The sequence below is a fragment of the Amblyomma americanum genome, chromosome 1 (genome assembly GCF_052857255.1).
Source record: "Amblyomma americanum isolate KBUSLIRL-KWMA chromosome 1, ASM5285725v1, whole genome shotgun sequence".
Taxonomy (NCBI): Eukaryota; Metazoa; Arthropoda; class Arachnida; order Ixodida; family Ixodidae; genus Amblyomma; species Amblyomma americanum.
The window spans coordinates 306,921,985-306,946,477 of record NC_135497.1 but is presented as its reverse complement, the minus strand read 5'-3'; the positions used below and the strand labels follow the sequence as shown (position 1 = coordinate 306,946,477).

General features: G+C 50.8%; 1 protein-coding gene across 2 annotated transcripts in view; it reads right to left on the bottom strand.

Moving 5' to 3' along the window:
• Positions 1–1,609: 1,609 nt before the first annotated feature.
• Positions 1,610–24,493, bottom strand: part of LOC144115325 (sterol O-acyltransferase 1) — a 41,584-nt gene continuing 18,700 nt past the window's right edge. For both annotated transcript variants that reach the window (XM_077649662.1, XM_077649661.1), the window contains exons 2-13: positions 19,412–19,512; positions 18,792–18,922; positions 16,158–16,214; positions 15,861–15,968; positions 14,488–14,636; positions 13,343–13,470; positions 10,566–10,641; positions 9,505–9,607; positions 8,042–8,315; positions 6,576–6,674; positions 4,001–4,276; positions 1,610–2,018 (exon numbers count right to left, since the gene is read on the bottom strand). In XM_077649662.1, coding sequence (XP_077505788.1) covers positions 1,905–2,018; positions 4,001–4,276; positions 6,576–6,674; positions 8,042–8,315; positions 9,505–9,607; positions 10,566–10,641; positions 13,343–13,470; positions 14,488–14,636; positions 15,861–15,968; positions 16,158–16,214; positions 18,792–18,922; positions 19,412–19,465 — 1,569 coding nt within the window. In that variant the 5' untranslated portion in view covers positions 19,466–19,512 and the 3' untranslated portion in view covers positions 1,610–1,904. The remainder of the gene's footprint in view (positions 2,019–4,000; positions 4,277–6,575; positions 6,675–8,041; positions 8,316–9,504; positions 9,608–10,565; positions 10,642–13,342; positions 13,471–14,487; positions 14,637–15,860; positions 15,969–16,157; positions 16,215–18,791; positions 18,923–19,411; positions 19,513–24,493) is intronic.

The window sequence follows — 24,493 nt, the reverse complement described above, 5'->3', positions numbered from 1 at the left end:
CACTGCATGTATACTGATAAACACCTGCGTTGTATTTGCACAACACCAACGGAGCCGCAAAGATGTATAGTCCAGAATGTAGGCGCAAATACACACTAAATTGCGACGCTTGCCAATCGCTTCTATTGTTCCAAATGCCACCGGTGCAGTCATCGACGTTACGGCATTGATCACTGCTGCGATGCAGCGTGGAGAAACGTTCCGAGACGTCATAGATCAACTTCATTGGATTGAAGCTATAGTGCAGAACTTCGGCAGAACATCAAAGGATATATGTTACATAGCCGCTTCGTTCCCCGCAATCGGGCGACCGTGCCGTCGTACGCCGCGGCGGGGTGCAGGCAGTGGCGAAAAGTACTCAAATGAGCCATAGTGCCTGGCCGATGTGACTTTTCTTCCCGAGCGTGAGAATGCTCTGCGCTGGAGGCCGACGCAGCTCCTCCGGTGTACGTAACTCATCGAAACAGTCAAATTTGTTGGGCCACAGCGCGGAGGGCAGCAGCGTTTTCGAAATTATAATAACCGATGGATATTTACGGTGGGCTACACGCTTTTCAATAAACAAGGAGGTTATAATAGTTACGACTATTCAACATTAGTTAACCAGGCTACTAGTTAGCACGCCTTAGCTGCCTTCTGATGCGCTACATTATGCTATGCCGAAAAAAAAACGCTCTTCGAACTCAAAAAGACCCACCACGATTGCTCAGTGGTTAAGGCGCCCGTCTATTGAGCCGGAGTACCAGAGTCCGAACCCGACCGCGGCGGAATTGTTTTGATGGAAGCGAAACGCAGAACACACCCGTGTGCTGCGCGATGTCAGCGCAGGTTAAAGATGCCGAGGTGGTAGAAATTATCCGGAGACCTCCACTACGGCACCTTTCTTCCGTCACTCCCTACTTTATCCCTTCCTTTACGGCGCGGTTCTGGTGTCCATCGAGATATGCGAGACAGTTACTGCGTTACTTCCTTTCCTCAAAACAAATTTTCAGTTTTTTTTATTCAACTGAAAAAGCGTACTTTTAAACATTGCATTGACCCGCCGCGGTGGCTCAGTGGTTAGGGCGCTCGACTACTGATTCGGAGTTCCCGAGTTCGAACCCGACCGCGGCCGCTGCGTTTTTATGGAGGAAAAACGCTACGGCGCCGGTGTGCTGTGCGATGTCAGTGCACGTTAAAGATCCCCAGGTGGTCGAAATTATTCCGGAGCCCTCCACTACGGCACCTCTTTCTCTTTCTTCTTTCACTCCCTCCTTTATCCCTTCTCTTACGCCACGGTTCAGGTGTCCGCCGATATGTGAGACAGATACTGCGCCAACTCCTTTCCCCAAAAAACCAATTATTATTAAACATTACATAACACCGTACGGGAAACACCCCGTAGATGGTTTATGCATGGATTCGTGGGCGCCATCTTTGGGCGCAGAGGCTGGCTTCCGCAGTGTACGCGGGAACCTATTGACGATCAGCAGATTGGGAAAACGCCCAGACTTTTACCGCTATGACGTCACTCCGACTTACAACGCTCCAGAAACTCTCCACTTTATTTCTCTGCCCCTGTCTAGAGGCGTCATCGGGTCTCGTTCATAAAGTGAGCAGCACACGACGATTAAAAAGTGTTTCAATACTTTATTCGAACACAGCAGCGTGTGTAAAAACGCCTCCAAAAAATAATCACATACGCTCTCAAACAAACGCGCGGCTGTGTACAAACGGGTTATTAAAATTCGTCACAAAAACCTCAACTCGGTAGCCCGTAAAATTGTCGCCCCCACATCATCATTCGAGAGTATTCTACATATTTACACGATTGCGGCTTGTAGCCGAGACTGGGAATGTACACGAGGCGATCGCCAGCGTCCCCCTCCTGTGCACAGACAGACAGCTATAAGCGCGGACACAAGTCACGTCAGAGAGGGCTTCTGCTTGTAGAAGGACGACGAGAACCAGCTGGAGTGGCTGAAGGAGTTGCACGACCACGAGAAAGACCGTGGGATGAAGAAGTCGGCCACGGCACTCTGCGGCAAGGGGAAAAGGAAGGGAGACACATGAAGTGATAGACAAAGAAATGAATACGCTTTACATCGAAGGACGTGAAGCACGGAAGAAACACGCACAAGCCAAACGCAGTTTGAAAAAAAGAAGTAGCGTGTGCCCTATTTTGCCTCATTAAAAAAAAAAAAGACAGCTCGCAACTGAGTTGTGAAGGAATGGGTCGCCATTTTGTAGAAATTGCTTTTGAAAAGATTACGGTCAGTACCCATGACAATGCCAGCTGATTCCAATCTTTACATGATGCAGGCGCATCTTGCTGCTAAGTACATGATAGTTCAGTATAGAGGCGGATATGAACAAGCAATGAGACCCCCCCCCCCCCCCCCCCCCCAATGCTTAGGAAAGCCGGGAGTGCCAAAAAGTCCGCACTGAGAGCAGCAACAAACACTGCGGCCTGTGTTGTCGACACGGGCTGTTTGAGAGCGCAATGGTTCACTTCCGGCAGACAAGAATATCGAATAATTCTTATCCAGCACTCAGGCTCCGACTACTACTATGAGTACTATAGGCTCCGAGTATGAGCAACTGCAAAGGCTTCTGATCATAAGGGTTTCCACACTCCGTGCATATTAGAAAAAAATTAGCAGTGGCTTAGCTCGGCTATGCCAGGATACACGTAGCGTGAGCTACGCTGAGCAGCAATTTCGCTCTTTCTCCATGGCTATACCACAATGGCCAACTCCGTGCTATATGTATACCCTCACTGATACCTCTGCGCATGCGCACAAAATGAGAAGCGCTATCAGGCGGCTTTGGTGCAGCGTCAGACTTGGCTACTGCGCGACGTAGGCGCACAGCTGGGCACGCGCCGGCGCCAGTGCGTCTGCCGCGGCTATGACGGCACTCCTCTGGAATGCGCAGACCGGCGAGGCGGCGGCTCCGGCGCGCCAGCTGTGCGCCGTGTGACGTCAGTGCTCCTCGCGCATGTGCAGTACGGCTCTCCAGGAGCCACGCGAAACTGCTCAACCTCAGCCAGTGTAGCTCACGCTACAGCAAAAAAACGCTGTACGATGGGAGTGAAACACACCTCTCGTTTAAAATCCTACAAACAGCTGTGTGCATTCGATGGCTCCTTTAATCCTGGCGCACATATAACAGCTATCTGCTAATGCACTATACACCTTAGATAAATTCAGAGCATATAGTTTCGTTCGTCGCGTACTTTTAATGAGCTTCGCGACTACAGCTGCGTCGTAAGGGCGCACATTGAATGAGGGCGCGTGGACGTCGCAAGTTGCATCTTATTCGGAAGTCTGAACATCATTTAACACGCAACGTCATATAATCGGTAAACATTCATAACACAAGGCAACAAAGCACACAATAGAGCAAGATCCTGCAGTCTAGTGCAGAAGAAGTAAAGGCTGTAGTGGCATCTGGGACCTTTGTTAGTGGATTGCATGGCACAAAGGAGCGCCTCGCATCTTCTGCTGGGTTTGGAGATATAGTGGAAGGATAATTACACCAAGAATCATCAGCCCACTGCAGTGATCGGTGCGGACAAACCGCTATGCAAGATCATTCTGGTTTTGTTTACTGGTTTTGTTTGTTGGTTCAATTTACTTTAAGACAGCGGTGAGCGCAAACACAAGACAAATCACAGAGGATGGGGCCGACATTCCTGCACCATCTAGCCCAAAGCGACATTCTGTGGGTTGGCCTATAGTTGGTGGGACGCGATTTTCAAGCAGGCGACCAGCGCGAAAACAGGACCGCAACACACGCGTGTTCGCAGAGCAGGACTAAGAGGAACGCTTTCCCTCGCTTGAAAAGCATAACCGCTGTGCAGTGCGCAAAGCGTCCTTCGATCCAGGGACCCGATACCCTCTCTCTCCCCGTAACAAAGTTTGCTTTATGTTACTCCGCGATTGCCGGAATGGCCGTGGGAGTCCCAACATTCGTGTAACTCGAACGTCGGGGGGGGGGGGGGGGGGGGGGGGCGTACCTTGGTCGTTGGACAGTTGAGCCTGGAGTAGAACTCGACCGTGTAGAAGATGAGTATTATGCCCCATCCGGCGATGAGCGTGATCCACAGGAAGACGTTCCAGAAGCGCGCAGTCTTCTTCTTGGTGGCGAACATGAGCGCCACCCCGAGCGTGCCGTAGATGACCAGCACGACAGGGAAGAAAAAGCGGTAGCTCAGCGCCAGGATGTACTCGTGCACCAGCGCGGACAGGAAAAACACCACCAGCATGGCCCGCTTCTTGTTGTAGTTGAAGGCCTGCGAGCGAAGCGCGCACGTGAGCCGCGAAAACGAAACTAAACGGCAGTGACACGGACAAACTTTCGGATTTCCAAACGCCTTTAGTGGTTATGCTCACGAACATCTGCCACGGCTGAAAAACAGGACACGTCGTATTACCTATAACTCATGCGACACGCTTTTGACTTTGCGGATATTGCAAACGATACCCGTATAGACGATAAGGTAATTTCCTTTAAAAGCAATATCATTACAAGCTACGTGCTGTTAGGGTCGAACGTTTCTCTGTTGCCGCCCTACAGCAATGTTCGGAAATGACTGAAAAATTCCGGAAATAGTATAAAAACATTTGTGGCTTCTGCTGCTCTACGCGAACTTCATGGATTGTGCACAAACAAATCCCCTCCACTGACAGCTCTTTAATAATAATAATTGGTTTTTTGGGGAAGGAAATGGCGCAGTATCTGTCTCATATATCATTGGACACCTGAACCGCGCTGTAAGGGAAGGGATAAGACAGCTCTTTTGTTTTTGTTTTACGTACGAGGAGCGAAGCATGTCAAACGAAGATAAAAAAGGCGCGACATGATGTCGAAAGACTGAGCGAGCATCGGAAGCGTTGCGCTTGATGCCCTAAGCTTGTCGAAGCGCCTCGCAGCGCGCTGGCAGCGCCGAAAAGAGAACGAGCCCCAGAGCCAGTTTGGACGAAATGAGTTTCGGAGCTATCTCACTCGGAGGTTAGGCATAGCGCCATCTGGCATTTGTTCGCATTCTCCGAAGTTCAAATTAAAGGGACTCTGATCAAGTTGCGGTATGTCTGGGATGTTAAGGGGCAGCGCTTTCACGAAAAATCTAGAGGGCATTTAAGACTGCTAACCTGCCATGAAGGCGAAAACATTACCCTGTCATCGTGAGCGTTCGACCTCAACGCAGGTTGCGCGCTGAGAAATGAAACGAAGACGCGCCTCTGAACGCCGATTTCGCGAACGCAAATGTCCGAGCGAAACACTCGGACACTCGGCTCGAATACCTGTCGCGAGCTAGCCTCCAACCCGACGAAGAGACGTATGCTATACGCGATGACAAATCGTATGACGCCACCTGTACGGCACTGTACGACAAACGGTCGATCACAGTTTTCGTACGAATATAGTCGGGAAACTGGCGCCACAGAGAGGTGGCGCCAGTTTCCATACAAGTCTACAACATATAAAAGTCTGAAATGGCGCTGCTTGGCTTATTCTGTGCGTCCTACGGCCGCTTGATGACGTAACTCGATTTTTCTTGCAATCGCTGGTATTTTCTGTACCGTATAAAACTACGCACACTAACACACGCCGCCCGCTTATCTCGTAATGAGACAACTAATGTGTTCGCGTTAATATCGTCCAGCGTTATTTTTTTTTAATGCGCCTTGTAAAAGCTGAGTTACTTGTATTCAGAATTTTAATTTCAGAGTCTTCGCGCCTTTTCCTCCACTAGAGTCACTTTTCTCACGCTGGAAGGTCTGCGCCACTCACCGGCCCCACTACCAGGGGCCGGTGAGGGAGCTACGCGGAGCTGACGGAGCTACGCGACTTATTCGCTGCGGCCAAGGTATACCCACCTGACGTCTGGTAGAATCTAACCAATAGCCATCTCTGAACTGGCATAGGCAGCAGCGCGCGACGGAGGAAGGGGCGAGCATGAAAATGTCGCTGGAAAGGGCTCGCCAACTTTCGCGCGTGATTGTGGGTTCTCTTCTGCGTGCAAAAGCGTATTATTTGGCTCAGGTGTTCATGACAACACAACGCAGTGATAGAGCGAATTGATGTGCTCTTCTGGGAAGGCGTTTCAGAGCCGCTTTTGAGGGAAACCTCTTTGGTCCCGTCAACACGGCGTGTATTAAAGTTCGAATAAACTGGATGCTCCAGTTCAGAGAGTTATCACCGAGATTCCAAAGTAGGTCAAAGATATATAAGCGGGAACGTATGCATCGCGTTCGTTTTCCAAGCGCGAAATGCGCAGCCGTGCTGGAACTTTGGAGTGCGCGGCACGCATGGGTGCGAATAACTCGGCCGCTCCCCAACTGTTTATCTCGCAAATGCGAAGGGAATGAGAAAAACGAGGCGTTATGACAACGCGCGTGGCGAGTGGAAAGATGGTCAAGTCGATGCGATAACTCCGCGCCACTTAGACGCTCGGATACGTGTGGGGAAAGGACAACTGCGTTTTCCGTCAGCGTAACGACGGTCATCCCCCGAGAACGAACAAGAAACAAATTGCCCATATTCTCCATTACCATGACGCACATGCGATGGTGCAAAGGGGGTCTTACCTTGTACGCGTCACGGTAGACGTAATTGAAAAGCCAGTCGTGGACGACCAAGTTCCAAGCGCGGTAGTAGTCGGCGTAAGTTGTACTGTTCCACCAGTCCTAAGCGGATGAAGGAAAATAAAGAAAAATAAGGAATAAGAAAATAAGGCGCTCTACAAGAGCGTTGCGGAGCAACTGTGCGCTACGGGTCCCAAACGGGAAGGGAAGTAGCACGAGGGCGAACGCTCTCTGGGTGGGCCAAAAGAGCTGGATTTGTGGTGCACAAAATAAATTCGTAATGCTCATTAGTGCAGCTAATAAGAGAAAAATGACGAAGACAAGCGATAAACGCCAGTAAGCATGAGAATACGAATTAACAAACACTCCTGGTGTAAGATTTTTTTTTTCGGCCTATAAGAAATATTTGCAGCAGGCATTGCTTCAAAGAAATCAAAAGAATTGAGGAAGATAGTGTACACGAAATGAAAAACATGCACTGGGTTTCAAGCAAAAGCCTTCAGTGGCGGCTGAAATTTTCTTCAGGTTGCGTGACTAATCGTGCACGTCCTGCACCCCGCCCCAGTTTTCTGGCCCTGAAGTGAAAGCTGGAGCTAGAACCAGGAAATCACTAAATGTATTTTGAAATATGTTTGCGCTTTACAAATGGAGCATGATTTACCAGAAATTCTGGAGAGGTCGAACAGGCGTGAGCCAATCAGGGATCGGTTTTATCTGCGAAATGCTTCGAGCTCATTCAACCCAGGCCAGAAAACTTCGAAACGGAAGTGCACTGCAGTTTCGGTCACTGGCGCGCGACCGCAGAAGCGGGGGCTTAGCACACACGGATGCCTTTCGCTACTCAGTCACGCACAGTTGAGCGGGGAGGCAAAAACCCGATCCGGGGGTGGGGGGCGGCCGTACATCATCAGTCATGCGGCACGTGAGCGGGGATTCCTCGACGGCGGAATGCCGCTGATACAACGAGCAACAGCTTGCGCTGCGGCCCCTTTGTCTGAGAAGTGCGAGACTGGTTCGCACCATCGTTTGAATGACAAGGATTGCAGCGTCGCAAGCCAGCACACAACAGACTACGATTTGATTGAAGGCGTCGGCCGGGACCAATTTTGGGAGGTCATAAATTCACGACTACTCCTTAGCTCAACAGCGCTCACGCGAAAGAAGAAAAATGGCAAAGTGGGCCGCATTGCCAAATCGTAGCAGCAGCCGCGGTTACCGAATGAGACGGATCTTGGACGCAACGATATAAGCGCCCGAGGATCGATCTTTCGAACGCACTGAAATCTACGGCACGCGTGAGTCTTTCGGCACAAAATATAAGTTACACCCCTCGGTTTCCGCGGCGTTGTCTCCGCAACAGCTACCTCGGCACTCGGGGCGATCGAACTCGTCCCTTGTGAGCAAGAAGCACTATATGCAGTAGTTAGCTGCTACGGGTGCCACGTGGGAGCGGCAAGAGACGCACGCACCAGGTAGAAGAGCCGGTCTCCGAAGCGCATGGCCTCGGCAAAGATGTTGAGCCAGCAGTGCAGGAAGCCGTAGAAGACGAGGAACATGGAGATGCTGCCCAGTAGCATGATGGCACAGCCGGTGAGCGTGAAGCCCAGCAGCTGGAAGCCCTCCTTGCCGGCGTCGCAAAATAGGTCCTTGATGAAGTGGTTCAGCACCACGGAGTACATGGCCACGCACGCGAGGAACTGTCCCGAGTACCACAGCACGGCGCCCCAGCGAACCTTGGGCGTCCTGTAGTGGCGCGAAAAGAAGGACCACCGGTGCGCACCAGTTAGAATGTGCCGATGTGTGGAGGAGAAGAGGGCTGGTATAATATCGCAGTGCGAAGACCAACTACCTTCCGACACAGACGAAGCTCGTGGATTTTGGGCAGAAGGTTTACGGGGCAGAAGACAGCCCGCGCCCTAAAATGACCACATGTTCGTGGGCGGCGCACTTGATAGCACACATTTTCAGTATATAGTTATCGTAGTAGGCCGCAGATTTTAGAGCGTAAATACAAGTCCGTATCGCCGATCAAGGCTGCTTGATAATCCCCAAGCTGCAATTCTCATGTCGTGACCGCAGTACTGGAGAATGCATCTTGAAACCGCGAAAAAAAAGACAAGGGATGAGGAAGAAACCAACAGGACAGAGCGCGTAACTTCAACTGGTTTATTGCAACGGTGCGCCACATACAATCATCGCAATCACACTGCAACCTGACAAACGATCATCACGTAACACTGGTGCGCAGTTCCGCGCTCTGTCCTGTTGGTTTCTTCCTCGTCCCTTGTATTCTTTTTTTTGCGCGGTTTCAAGATGCATTCTACTGCTAGTCACCAACTAGCCCTCCTCTCTCTATAGTACTGGAGAGCTGTACGGCACCACAACTGATTTTCATTTCATTTATTTCCCAGTAAATTACGTGGTAAGGGGCTTGGAAATACCCACCACCCCAAGTTACACTTGGCAGCATTAAGAAACATAAACAGCCCTCATGCGGGTAGAAACTATTTAGTAATACAAATTTGCGGCATGAAACTAAAAAAAAAATCAAGTCTTCAGCCGGATTGCATCAGGAAGACAGCAAATGAGCTTGTTCGTACGCCAAATGAGTGCGCGGGCAAGTGGCTGGCTTCGATACGTTTCGCTTCTGAAGGACGGTGCTCGAACTGCTCATTTGACGAGAAAGGCCCAACAGACAAAAGCTCACCGCGTTCTTTGGCCAAAGCTTTTGTCCGGGTCATTTCATAGTTCGGGACTGCTGCAAGCTTGAGCTGGTAGCACAGAAGTGGTAACGAATAATACGGGCACAGAAAAGGCGCACTCTCAGGCGTTTTCTTTTGTACGCTAACAGACAGTAGCCTGTCCCAACGACGTTACAATGACGCTCGCAAAGTCAGCAAACATACTCGGAAGGCACCGTGAAAAAGCTTGCCTGGGATAGGAGTCCCTGTAGACAAGAGTGGGCGCGAAGAGGAAGTAGACGACGCAGGACAGCCCGGGCATTGTCAGCTCCACGTGGTTGTTTTCGCTCTTCGCTGGATGGTCAAAGGACAGAGGAGATATTCAGACCGGATTCCAGCTCGCCGGGGCCGCAACAGTTACACATCTGGCATTCATGATCGTGCGCTTAGCCGAAAATATACGTTTCTTTCGGGTTTTTAAGACTTTCTCAGCAACAGCGTGAAACAGGCTACAAAAAAAAAAAGGCCTCCTGCCTTATCCGGTGATTATTGCCGTCTTTGTGGCACCTCACGATCAAAAAGACCGAACTAGGGTCTCTAAATGCTACGTTTAATACAGTTTATGGAGCAACCCACTTAAATAAAACACTAAACAAACAAGAACATCTCTGGTGGTTCGGGTAAAAATGCAGCTAGAAACGCGGGGGACGCAGAAGGCGGTGTTCTTGCTCTACCAATGTACGGACTGAATCAACGTGCATGAAGTCTTCACGTGCTCATAACATGTCGAAACGCAACAAGGCATACAAAGCTCGCTTCAAATTGTGCAGTGTGGAAAAAAAGTAAGGTTAGAACTGGCAAACGCCAAAAAGCGAGGGGAGAACGCAAGCGACCAGAAAAATCCTTAAAATTGCACGCTGAAATGGAAATCCCGACTTTGTAATTCTCAACGTGCAATTTTAAGGCTTTCTTTTTTGGCCTCGTGCGTTCGCCTCTCGAATTTCTACGTTCGCAAGTTCTCGCTTTTTTTCTGCTTTATAAATTTGCCTTGTTCCAGCACTCGTTCGACTTTTGTTGTTAAATCGAGTACTGCGGCTCATGGCTGTTTAGTCTGCGCTCTTGATAACCCCGCATAAATCCGCAGACAGAGCTTTGACCCAACCAAGTTCGTGTTTACGACTGGCCGCCGGACTATATTACAGACGCCCTCGCAGCACTTCCTGCAAAGCACCCAGCCATGGTTATGGATACGCGAGACGCCACTGAACCCGCACCTATAGCACCGGAAGCATGCACGAAGACGACGGCTCACCTTTGAGCTGCGCGTGCGCCAGAACACGGCCGATGATCTCCCTCGTGTACGCGTATACTTTCATCAGCAGTCGTACCTGCAGAGCGGAAAAAGCAAACGACATGATGTGCAGTCGGGGCTTCCGCCCGCGAAAGGTGCCGAAAAATGCACATGTACTTCACATGATACTATAACGAAACGTGGCATGACGGCTCTTTGCTAAAAAGCCGCACGAAATGGCAACGCGTTACAAGGCACAGCTTCTGAATAGATTCGTTCAAGCAGAGTATATTCGCGCGGTTTGATGTGTTCGAACAAGTGAAAGTCATTAAGAATGACTGAAGCAAATGCGAAAGTTGGGCACATGTATCTTAAAGGTACTGATTGAATAATACGCAAATCTTAGTTTACGCGTTCTTGGGGTGCACGGTTGGCCATATATGCATAAACTATGAAATGGCACTGATTCGCAACCTTCAAATAATTTGGGTATCTTTCGATGGGAGAGCCATCGCAACGTTCCGACTCTATAGTTCTCTGCTGGCTCTACCACAGAGTTCTCGTCACACCTTCGTCAACGGCCAGCGGATTTTATCGCGCCGAGTACTTTCCTAATGGCAGTTTAAAAAATGGCGCCGTGCATGGAGAAAGAATAGGGCAAAAGCGGCAACCAGTTTTCGCTTCGGAATGCCGAGGCACGTCACTCGCGACCGGCCCCAGAGAAGTGGAGTGCAGGCACAAAAGGGGTCCACGCCATGACGCTACAGCGCCGATAGCCCCGTCCCTACCACAATACCCGTGTCCGAGCCGGCTCGCAAACGTGCCAGTAGTACTCCGTATTTGAGGAAAGAAACACGAATCGGCGCAGCGCAGTATCTCGCATATAGGACGCAAGATCTTCCCAAAACCCATCTTTACGCTTCGAAAGCTTCGCTCTGCTCACGGCGTTGTTACGCAAGGCTGTGCCGCCGAAATCCACTTCACTGGTCACACCCGAGGAAATACTAGGCGAAGGAGAAACAGTCATGTGTCGTGCATGGGCGGAGTCAGACGCAGTCGGCCCGGCCTCAGAGCGTGTCACGGCCGTAACGGTGGGGACAAGTCATTGTACTTGCGGCTGCAGGGCTCAAAAATACATGCATACAAAAGCGTCGCGCTCATTGGCATCGTGGCAGATGCCTTGGGGCAGTTTGCGCCGCGATCACCCCAGATGACCGGTTTCCTGACGCACGCAACGTTCGATGCGTTGAGCGAGTTGGGAAAGGCTGGACACGGCACCCCCAAGGACGCCTCTCATCTCGCTGAAGGAAGTCACGAGAGCACACTCTTTCGCCCATTGGAGCCGCCATTGGCAGAATGGAAATTGAACCGTACAATCGCAGGTTTTTCCGCGAAGCAGCCATTGAGTAACATGCCTCCAGTGAAATGAATGAAATCATCGCTGCACATCAACTGAACACGCGCGACACTTCGAACGCCCTGCGCTGTCGAAACGGACTGCTCACTGCTTACACGCGCACGAAGCGCAGCGACTTGGAAGTTCAAGCTTCAGTGCGCACGTCAACCAAGCCGCAAGGTCTGCACACGTAAACAAGATTGTCAAAACAACTACACCGGACCTTGCTGCGCTTTGCACGACTTCGCGCGATGTACGGCGTGATGTGAATTTCGAGTCAAAGACTCGCTAGCCGGCGATTGGTACGTGAACGTCATGAGCCCTTGGGGCCGATCTGTGCTTCATGTCGGTCAGGGTCGAGCAGGGAATTCCAGCCTGCTGGCCAACCCGATTACGCTAACACGAAATGCTAATGCCATCGCCAATGGCCTCGACAGGTTCATACTTCCCTAGTTCCGCTCGCAGACGGTTTCATTTGTGCCCTCGCTGCGCGACCGTTTTGTAATTGCGGTTTTCCAGGTTTTTCTGTGGAGCGACTGAGTTTCCGCCGTTGCATTCGGCGCAGGTAGCGGGGCCCTGTATTTTTTTTATTTTTACGACCCCTGAGCAGCTCCCATTATTTATGCGCAAGAGGCATCGAGTTTACGACCTGCACACCGGGAAAGACAAAGCCGGACGCCCCTGCCAATAGTACGCAACAGCGCTTCCCTCTGTCAAGCTGTTATAGTCACACTTGCGCACCGAATTAAAGAAAGGAAATGAAAAGCGTATTTGTGGTGCTTTAAGGCATAAGCTGGCATGTAACCACGATTTTTTTTTCCATGAACCGAGGGGTACGGAAAACTAGGAGCTGACCTCTTATGTCACACCGTGCCTCCCCTTGGCTACATGGGCAGAAACAGACGCTGCCTTAGCAAAGGAATGCCGCTGTTGGCACGGAACGAACGTCCTAGATCGACACAGCACAATGGCGTCACTGCCGTTTCACTTAGGTGATCGTCTATGCGACCAAACATCATCGTTTAGAGGACGCAAGTTGCAATAAAGTTTCCGTGGGCAACCTGCCGCGCCAGGGTTGTGCAAGACCACAGCGGTCAGCTCGGCGCCAAACCATCGTCCATCGCCGGCCATTTCACGTGGCGCGGCTTTTCGAGTATGTACAGGTAGCTCCAACAATGAGCGACAACATTCGGTCTGCACAGAAGAACGAATTCCATTGATTTAGTAACGAAGCCGAAAATGCCTCTTCGCTATTATTCATACAGTGGAACACTTTTTGCAACACAGGAGAAAGTATGCTCCTCACTCGCATTTGGCGTAAATGTTGGTCGAATGTTGGTCTGCAGTTCAAGCTACCAATGGAGAGCGACTGCGTGGCGAAGGTCGACTCGGCCGGTATTACCTGTTCGAAAGCGAGGATGCACGAAGAGAGGGGCGGCAGCTCGTTGACGAAGATATAACGCACAGGGAACGCGATGACGCAGCCCAGGAAGAGGATGTAGAGGCTGGCGAAAACAGCGTCCACGGGTCCTGGAGGAGAGAGCGAGCACAATGACTGAAAACGCACGAACGACGAAAACTAATCTCAACAAACGGTAGAGGTGGGAACATGTCCTCAGGGCCTAGGTGGCATTTCAGGTCTCTAACTGTCGAAAAGAATGTAGCGTGACGAAAGCTCCCCAGATACGTTATCAGCAACGATTAAACACCGGTGCCTTATGAATTTTACAGGTTTCTTCGTATAAGCACAAAGTCGGGCTAGGCGTCCTTAATCTCGTTCGACAAAGGTGAACGGTGGTCCATTTCCGGGCAACTGTTAGTATGGATAAACCAGAAAGTCACCGTGTTGTCTCCTCCTGAAAAGCTTCATGCACAGCTGAGTTATTAAAAACATCGATTGCATTCATATTTGTAGGTTTATATAAACCATCGTGCTCTTTTCTTGAGGTTGTCACATTGCACGTATGCAATTTGTTTATACATACCTGCATATAACCGGAATTTCCGGTTGTAATATCTTGGACCGTTCGTCTAGATGTTACCGTTGTTCTACATTTGAATTTCATGGCTTTTTCTTGGCATTTACTCTACTGCAGCAACATAGCGCTTCACGGATATGATACTACGTATGGCATACGCTACTCGCATATGGGAGTGGTCGTGGCCGCATTTTGCCAGTATTTCCACCTCCGGCGACTGCCAACGTTTAACGCGCTGCAATCAAAGCGCGAGGAAAACTTCAAAAGAAAGGTACCTCTGTGGATTTGTGCCATTAAGTGTTCCATTTGACAGGCTACACCTTTTGAACAAAACATTTCCACCTGTCTTCACAGATTGCTAATTGCATTTGAGTGCTGCTGATAGGTTATTTAAACAGAACACTGCTCCGTCATACCGTAAGGGGGTCTTCACCAACGTTGTGTTACACTTAAAGTCCATGATAGGCATTTATTGTGTGCATGCTCTCTGCGAGAACGCATCAGTTTCCCATAGAAATTTGTGGCCGTCTAAGTTGAAGCCCTGCATCACGCTGGTGTAAGGGCTCACCGCTCTTCCCCAGGCTTCGGCAGTGCGCCCAAAGCTGTAGCGACGGGTGCACCAGGAACAGGATGGCCAGGTTGATGGCCAGTACGTAACCGAAGACGCCCAGCATGCCCGTAGAATTGACCACGATGGTGGACATGTCGTCGCTCAGCCTGTCGGAAAGAGGCGGACGCAGGTTGCAGCAGGACGCGGGGGCAAACGGGACTCGTTAGGCGCGCTATGCCTCGAGATCGAAAACCCCAAAAAGCGGGATCTATAACGTTTGTCAATCAATCAGTCAAGGCCCCGGCTCAAGTAAAGACATACAGTTATGCTCACGCTACATAGATTACGTTAACGATAGGATCACCGGAACCAAGCACACAGGTTGTACGCGCCGCATTCGGTTGCTCTCAGACTTCAGCTTCCGTGGCCAAGGCGTAATCCCGTGCCTGCGTGCTTTTCACAACATTTATAGTGTGACAGCCGCAGTGATAAATGACGCTCCTTCAGAGCGTGACCTTCTCGGAAGTTTTGCGTCAGACTGAGGGTGACCTTAGACGGCAGCAAAAAATAAAAATAAACGTCGAGGGGCAACGTCAATCCGCAGGCTTTTCCTCTTTGTCTTCGGTTTTTCTTGTTCTATAGACTGTGCCGACCAGAAACAATAAAAGCCTTGCTCGTGAGCGCCACCCCGTCTCCCCCTGCCCTGACAACGAGGTTGAGCAGAGAAGGAAGGTAATGCCACCGCTCTGCGTGTGGACACCAGCGTGTGGACAATAGCATTCCTTCCAATGACCTATGCGTGTTTTTCCTAAACCTTCCTCAGATTTCTCGGCGCTCCTGCAGTGCTAAGGCAAGACCATCCGGTGCTTGTACCGACCTGCGGTGGGTTAAAGCTCCGCAGTTTATCACCCGACGTGGGTGTTAAACCGATAGAATAACGACAGAACTATCCGGCTAGGAGAAGTTAATGGGTGGCAGAGAAAAATTGTTGGCTCTTGCCGGAGCCTTCGCGCACGACTGAATTTAAACGAACTGAAGCACAGTTGAAACGAACGAAGCTAGCTAGCTGAAGTCGAAATCACAGCGAGTCCCAAGTGATCATTCTACACCGGAGCACTGCGTTCGGTTTCGGTACAGCAGAAATTAAGCTGAGCTTGGCATCAGTGGACTCGCACTTAGCAGCAATCTCGTGAATAGCGACTTGCATTTGTTACATATGGGTAAGACATTTCTCAGCTTTGTCTAATGTCAGCGCAGCTTTGAAATTTGAGACTGACAAACCTATCGCGTTCCGTTACGTGCGAAATCTAGAAACTGCGGCCTGCTTTGCGCCAGCAGAAAGGCAAGAAAAAAAAGGGGTTGAAGAAGGTGGGTGGGGGGTCATCACATACCTTTGCGGGTCATAGAAGTAGGATGTGATCAATATGACCGTAACGAGGAATAGGAAGGCCACGAAGATGTTGAAGACTGTCCGGATGTGCTCGTTGGCCATGATTTCCCTAGAGGAAGACGGTGGAACACATGTAGAGAAGCGTAATTCTCGCATTCTAAGAACTGCGGACGCCAACGTTGAAGCAGCTAAACAGTTTTCAGGACGAATGCCCGCAGAACAAGTTCACTGCCAAATGTTGGTGACAGTCAAAGAACTGCGTTCTCAGGGAATCAAGGAGCAATGAAGCAATACTCACACGATACGACTCTCTCGAATGGCGAAGAACTTTTCTGGAAGGTCCTGCCCAGGAGAGCTGGTAAGGGAAAAAGAGAAGAAGCAGTGCGAAAGATAAATAGCCGTATACTGTGCTCTGTGCAAACACGACGGCATATACATGCCAATGCTGCCAGAGAGACTGAACGCCTAAGAAAGCGCCACTAGAGCTTAAAGGCGTCCTCGTAAAGTCAGACTAAAAAAATCGTTGGACATCTTTTTCCTGTAAATGGCAGTTGAACAGCCAAACACGTGCCGTTTTGCGCAGCTCGCGGTTGAAGAAGCAAAACAAACAAACTCGATGAGCACGAAATATGAAGGCCGTTGAGCATGTCTGCGGCTTCTTTATCGCATCGCCGTCGTAAACTGCGTTCGCCTCATCCGAGTTCACGGATTCCGATCACTTCATGGACTAGAGGAATCACTGACCGCATGAGAACCGAGCCGTCATATCTCGCAGAAAAGGCCGCTCAACAGTCAAAGGCAGTCACCAGATGAAGGCAGCTTTGCAGAAGCTGCGCGATGGAGCAAGGGACCGCCAGCGGTCGTGCCGGCAATGTATACTGCTAGGGCGAATCACTAGACCGCACAGGGGATGGGAAGTAATGCCATCTATAGGCAGTGTGACATTCCGTGTGTGCTACGAGGATCCACGTTCGACGGCGCGGCGTAGACGGAGACCCGTGACAGCGGCATCATCAATTACCCAGCCATGCTCTTTGAGTGACGACCAGAACAACCGGACCCGCCGCCGCCCCGGGGAAACAGGCTTTATCCTCCCCAATTTCCGGGCACATTCCAGGACAAGGGAGCTGTCAGCGGGCCAGAGCGCGCCGTACCACAGCCGACGCTATGCGCTACCGCGAAGACAACGTTCTTTCCCTCCTTCCCCTTTCGACGTGGGCTATCGCCGGGAAGGCACCCACAGCTTCCCGCCGTGCCTCGTGAACAAAAGCGCATTCCCAGAAGGGCCGTGACGGACACCTGTCATGGCGGACAGGCAGTACTCGCCAAGAATGTGGAAAGACAGGCGCTAGTGAATTAGCTCCGAAGAGAGAGCCTGTGTATACTCTCACTTGAGAGAGAGTGGTGGCGTTTTTGTTGTTTATTTAGTTTGTATTGTTAACAGACTCTGGGTTCGAGGCTAAGCCCAACCCAAGGGGTGGTCCCCATCTCGCATGTTATTTTTCATTGGAGAATTGATGCTTTGGGCGGGCCACTGAAAATGACCGCCCTTAGTCCTTTGTTAATCAAGTGCTTAAAAGCGCATGTAAACGGATGCAGTCCAGTCTGAGCTGGGGCTCCATGCTTAGCATGTAATGTGATGCTACTTAGGCACTAACCTGCCCGGTCGATGAGTAAAGTAGTGCAAAGTTTGTTCTTTTGTAAATTCAGTTCTGCTTTTTCCAGTTTAACTCCCTGTATATGTATGTTGTAAAATTATGCTCTGCTGTCATCATCTACAAGCTCGCCTCCTGTTCATCTTCCAAGCCGAACGACGCTAGAGGAAGGGTTTGTGAACCATCCTCGAAGAAACGGACGACTATTGAAATTCTACTGCATACACGCTGAGGACGACATCGTTCGCCAAGAGGGCCTTCAGTGCCGAAGCCCGACGGCGTGCAGCTTCTGCCAGCAACCGCTCGAGCCCAACTCCGGAGCCACTCCATCGCCCCCATGAAGTCGTCGGCACGTAAGCTCGGACGCCCCAGCCTCTGATGTATAATCTTAATCATGTGTAATTATTGAATATATCTGTTTGTTTAAACTGAGCCATACGGTGTCTCTTTGCCTCTCCGTCCCGTGTGGACCTGCGCATTATGGGGGTCATCACAGCAGTTTGGCGCTGCACTGCAAGGCAAAAGCCCCAAACAGCGCAAGACCGGGGACACAGTGAGCTAGAAGAACACAGGGGATGTTATTCAGGCCTGTGTTCATCCCCCTTCCCCCCCTGCATCCGGCTATACCGCTTTAGACCGCCATTGACTGTTCACCGTGCCCGTGATTTTAACGACAGCAACTCACGAGTTAACCACGGTAGCTAATTCGTCTTCGTCATTGCAAGGGTAAGATAGGGCTTATGTGTGCGATTCATTGCGAAATCGTTCTCGATGTTGTATACGACACACGTCGTGCTGTGCAAAGATCCCACAATGCATGCATATTGCGTGTGACGGTGGTTGCATTGCCGCTCAGAAGCCCCATTCCGTGCACGTACACTCAGTATCAACAAAGTACAAGCCACAGGTTCCGAAAATGGGTCACGTAGTTAGGCCTCTCGTAGCACCCCTAGAACTCCTAAGCTATGAACCAGTGAAGAAGGTAGTGGTTTCCCCCACCGTCGAAAGATTCGGAGCACTGGCGAAGCAAAACAAGCCACACATGTACGGTCCATAAGCAAACAAGCTCTGGCCCGAATATTTCTGACAAAGGCTGCACATCAAAGGCCCCGTCTGTTTCCTGTACTCTCCGGGTAGTGGACACACAACAGACGAGGTGTAGACGGAACGGTCGCTTGCAAAAATAGGAGGTCTCTGCAGCGGGCGCACGCCCGATAAACAACACGCAAATGTCTTCGCGGGGTAAATGAGGTGCGGAGTGGCGAAGAAATGCGCACCTCTTTTTTCTCAACTGGGCCTCGGTGGTGGGCTTGTGCGCCTGGTTGTTCCGGTCTTTCTCTTTCCTGGCCAAGGTGTCCAGCGTCGCGCTCAGGTTGTCCAGCTCAACGTTGACGCTGTGGCGCAACCTCTGCACATCGCGCACAACGCTAGTTAGGACTCTGCAATACGCGCGCGGCCAGAAAGTGGCGTCACACTGCCGGCGCATCCAGTGTTCGCACCGCTCCTATGTATAGCTACTCTGCTCCGGTCCCATCCAAATCTGGTCTTTTTCGAAGAGGCGAAATCATACCGTTCGTGAAAGGTTTATGGTTATGAGGGGTAGTACATCAGTGCCCAACAGTCAACTGAAAAAGCTTTCATAACAGCGAGGAAAAGAAGCGTCATCAGCGTCTCAAAGATGGTTCATCCTTGACAGTGACAGTACGCAAAAAAAAAACACGCAACTGTCAGGAGGAAAATATTTATGCTGCTATGAAACAAAATATATGCACAGCATGTTACGAGTGCAAGTCCAAGTAAGAATGAGCTGTTACTGAGCGTTCTCCATTTGCAGCGAAACTCCCTAGCCTCTTATCGGAGCCGATGCGAGTGAACTAGCGCAGCGCTCGGGCCATACCTCGATGCTTGTCTTGAGGCCGAGCAGCTGCTCAGCAGATCCGCTTGGCTCCATGGCGCCGTCCTACGGTCAGCGACGGAGTACGGGCAAAGTGTGGCCTCCTGCAGGCAGAACAGACAAAGCGTAAGGGGTCAGGCTTCAAAACGCATCCGCTCCTAGCATTCCTGTACACTGCAGTGTGCGAGCGGGGACTACTCTGCAGATTTGGTAACTGACTGCCTCCGCTGAAGACATGACGATGTCGCCAAAAAGAGAACGTCCAAAGCAGACGTTCCTTGATGCGAAGAGTCGGCTTTGGTACACGACTAGGGAAACAGCCGACACGTCACTGCTCAAGCAAGGTGCACACCCTTTGAAAAAAAATACAGCCCACCATGGTTGCTTCTTGATCACGCAGTGTGCATTTGACGGTTCGTGTGCGTGGATCGGGGCAGGTCTTTGGTAAGAGACAATTCCTGGCGGTCACCAAGTTCACCAGGAGAGTAACTCCCCGGCTTGGTGCCGCCGACAAACCCTTTCGCGCAGGACGGAGGTTTTAGAAGAGGGAGCAGTCAGCGTGAAAGGCGGAAGACGGCCACCTGGATGCTTGGCTCCGCCAAACCGTCCCCGCACACTGGCAGCCTTGCGAGAGCGGCCGCCGGAGTGCATCGCATCAGCGTGGGAGACTGCAGGCAGCGCCCTCCATCGAGCCCGTGCCACGACACGCCAACGAGCGCAACCACAGTAGTCGCGCGCGTGACCACCCAACCAGATCATTTGTCCATTACGAAAAATAGCAATGCTAAACCGCCATCAAAGCACGAAATAATGTGCGAAAGCGCGGTTTTTTGCAGGTGCGCACCACCGCTATACGTACCTCAAAGCGCGATTGAGGTGCCCACTGACCCAGTGAGCGAGTTACACTATAGCTACTCAGGGGCTTCACACGCACAACGACACACAACGCCGAGACCTGGGGAGTGCGGCTAGAAGTGCTTGCGCACTAAAACGCGAAAAAATAAACTATGGCGCCTGCGCTTCAAACTTCTCGTTCCCGGTGTGGATAATAATCCCGTTATGGGAGACTGGTCCACCACACATCGTCACCGTTGCAAATTTTTTGAAGGTGGGTGGAGCTTTGATCAGCACCCATCGATTGTCAAGGTCTTCCACGGGCGCAACAAGCGCCCTATTACACGGCTTTAAAGCAAATCCGCTCGGCTGCATATTTTCGGCAAACTTGCAGCATTCATGACTGGTGCGCACTCGGTGTATGTGCACATTCACCGGACTCCTTGGTGCCGTGGTTTCGTTAATCGAGGAGACTTTCCCAAAGGACCACGCAAACAGCTCGGAGATTTTTGGTTCATATATCTACAAAAGCCAAGTTAATTCTGACGGATATTGCCCCATATCAATTTCGTGTACATTCCATCGACCTCGCGCAAATCTAGCGGCAACACATTTTGCGCTCGGAACGGCATTAAAGTAGATGTAAAATCGCCCCCTTTTAGCGAAATGCAGCCGTTAAGCCTTCAACACTTGCTAGAGAAGATGTTCCAACTGAGAATGCAGAAGCCGAAACGAGGCCATTGAAGAGCACAGCCCTGTGCATTCACAGGCGTCCACAAGGCGCAAGTAGCGCGGGTACAGGGTCGGCCAGAAGTCCCCAGGCCAAAATCTACGATAGTAGCAGCACCCCCCCCCCCCCCCAAACACACACACAAATTGATGGAAGCACCTATACTAATGCCCCAAAGGTAGAGAGGTAAAGAGAGAAGACCCACCTGTGCTCTTAGAAAGCGGTTTTCTCGGCGGCATATAAAGGCGACGCCCAAGTGCGGAAGAAGCGAGCGCTTAAATGTTCATTCCCGTGCTGCTGGGGGCAGTAAGTTATTTCGCTCATTGCCGCCGCTTCGACTAGGAACGAACAGCCGTGCCTTGCAGACCCCATTATCGAGCGCGCGTTATTCCCGTCGGCGGCTATAGCGGTCAGCAAAATTTGCATAAAGAAAATACTAAAACGCGAGCAGGTAAAAGCGCACATCTATGGTGCCTCGTCGAACAAATCTGCGGATGCAAGAGGCGACCTCCGTTCGTTCAGGGCGCGCGCTGTGCATCGCAAGCAGGCGTCGTGGGCATCGTCCGTCGCGACCAGCACGCAACGGGAACATACGTCCGAGTTTATTATTATTATTATTACTTTTGTAGTGTTATTGTAGTATTTTGTAGTATTATTAGACATTTGTAGTGTACGATCAATCACAAAGTTTGCGCTTCTCGCGCGGCTATCCTTCCAATGATCGCTCCGTGAGTGCGCAGCCCCGCGAAAATGATCGCTCTACAAGAGCAAAGCCGTGGCGAAACCGCAAATACGGCTACGCTACTAAGCGAGCGAGTTTACTATCAGACTCGTTTCACTCGAGGAAGCCTGTTACAAAAAACGTTCACGTGAGAAGGCTTTATTGCAGCGGAATAAATTTACTCCAAGACAGTCGCTGAGCTTTTCCTTCGGCAACGTGACCACGCGCGACGGTACGCGGATAAGTGGTTATGGCGCACGGCTGCTGACGACAGGTGGTGGGTTCGGTACCGACCGACCACAGCTGCATTTTGAGTGGAGGCGAAACTCGAAAAAAAAAAACCGTGTACCGAGATTCGGTGCTCTTCGAAGAGCACTCAGCGGATCGAAATCCATCCGCAGCCCTCATTGCCCAGTGTTGGTGCTGCAGTCGAAATGTCATTGCTAAACTAATTAATGGAAGCATATGACCGAACTGTATAACGTAAAGGTGTACAAGACCATACACTGAAATGCCGTTGGAGGTCGCAGAACTCGGGAAGTAGGCAAAAAGTTACGGAGGGCACTTCTTAAAACTGCTTACATGCTTCGATTCTGAAAGCATTTTTCCCCTTCCTTTCTAATGACACGCCAAGAAGCAACGATGTATTGTGTGTTACGTAATCGCCTCGAAATCTTGAAAATTCCGGGTTCAGTTCACCGCACCTTCGGAAGAAACGACATTTGACCAACACTGTTGCCACTTGGAGTTATTGATCAATTCGCTCTCGCTCTACCATATGCTAGCCGTCCCAGTCAGCTCAGTTGGTAGAGCAACTGCTCCGTGAAGCGGTGGTCCCGGGTTCGGACTCCAGACAAGCTGTTCTTTAACTACGAAGTTTCTGTGGAAGCTATATAGCCTTCTTTTGTAGCCGCATGGCTGCGCTTGGTTGGATGCCAAGGAGTAATTTGCTCCCTTATTACTATTTTCCTTTGCCTTGTCACGTGGCTTTTTGGACGCCACTTTCTGGATATCAGGTTTCGTTGCCGATGAGCCATGTGATGCTTTCGCATAATAACTACCCGGGAGTAACTTTCGACTGTGACGCCTCGCCCCTATAGAGCGCAACCCCCCTTCTCACTCAGCCATCTCTTCTCATCCTTTCCCGAGATGCTAAATGGTCCCCTGATAGCCCGTAAACGCATACGATATCGAAACACTTCTTTTGCGCGCACTGTCAACAGCAAGCATGCGATACTGGATGGCCATATGATTAATCTTGCACTGTGTTGACCCCGTAGATAAACTCGCGCCACAAATTTACGCCTGCTGAGGGCTTTATCTCCGTGAATGCGGGCTCCAGGAAAACATGCGCCCGATTACACAGGCGCATATAGAGTCAGGACTGTGAGCATGCTCAAGGAGTGTTGACTAGTCCTTTATCATCCCAGCCACAGTGAGACGAGGGTTCGCCTCTGCTACTCTCCGGCACCATGCTTTTATCTTCAGCGCGATGAGCCAAAATGCAACGGCAAATACAAGTCATATGTTTGCTTGCGTTCTCTGAATTGATCTTTTTGTTTGTCTCAGGAACGTGGTTACAATGACTTTGTCGAGGGCACTGCCCCAGCCATTTTATTTAGAATGACAAAAGCCCTTGTTGCGTGCACACTACGTCCAACTTTCATTTCGCGTCTCGGCAACGCCAACGTTCGCGAAGACCGCGGGGCACGAAGTAAAGCTGTAATCGCGTGGCTTCTGAAGAAGGCTAAAATGGCTTTTCAAAGGCAGCTTCGCCATTCGAGAAGAAAAAGACTTACACTTGCAGCCCAAACTCAAGACCTTCTTTGTAACCGTGCGGTATCGCTCTCGAGGAGGATTTTGCGACGTCTGAGCCGGGACATTGCATCTGTCGTACCCCACGCATTCCTCACGAAGCTTTGGTTGCATTTCAGACAACCTGCCTCCAATGGCGGGTTGCCTAATGGCTACCACTCTCGTATACCTGCTTGCTACCCCAGCAGCGACAACGTCCGCTCATGCAGAAAGCAGATGAAAGCGAGCACGCAGAAAGCGAAAGCCCGAGGAGCGCCGCATGTAATGCAATCCGTCGGACACAAGTTGTCCAAACGACGCGTTGCACAAGGTTCAGTTTCGCAGCCGAGACACGCGTGCCTTGAACCCAATAACTGTTTGCTTCGCTGTCCGTTTTCTTTCAGGGCCGCCAAAACTGAGCAAGCACTCGGGGCGCAAATGCGGGTTACCCCGCCAGGCACTCGCGGCAAACAATGCAGCGAAGACAGACCCCGCCGTTGCACTTATCTGCTCGAGTACTATACGTACCACAAAAGGGGGACAGCGGCCGCGCTTGCGGCAGCAGTGTTTGCCAGCCATTAGCCCGCCCCTTGCCTCCAAGTGTGTTTGCGGTGCCGTTTTAAACACGCCTGCAAAACTGCTTAAAAGAAATAACGCTCTCACTCCCTGCGACTGCTTAGACACATTGCGATAATCACATTATTTCGTCTGGGCTCTGGTCGTCATTGGACTAGAGTCGCCCGAGGAGCAGGCTGAAATTCAGCAGGTCTTCACTGCGCTGAAGCCTACTGATGCAGAAACGCAGCGAGGAGGGATCTTGCACAGAACTGAACGAAAAAAAAAATGGAGTACGTTGAACACAGCTGCTTAAGTCGGGTACCTCGGCTGGAGCAAATGTAAACGCTGTCTGTTTTTCTGAATATGTGGCCTTTTTATTCTCCCTTTTATCGCTTCCTTCAAAAATAGTTTCAGGTGACCGTCCACTATAAAAACTTACTGTACTGCT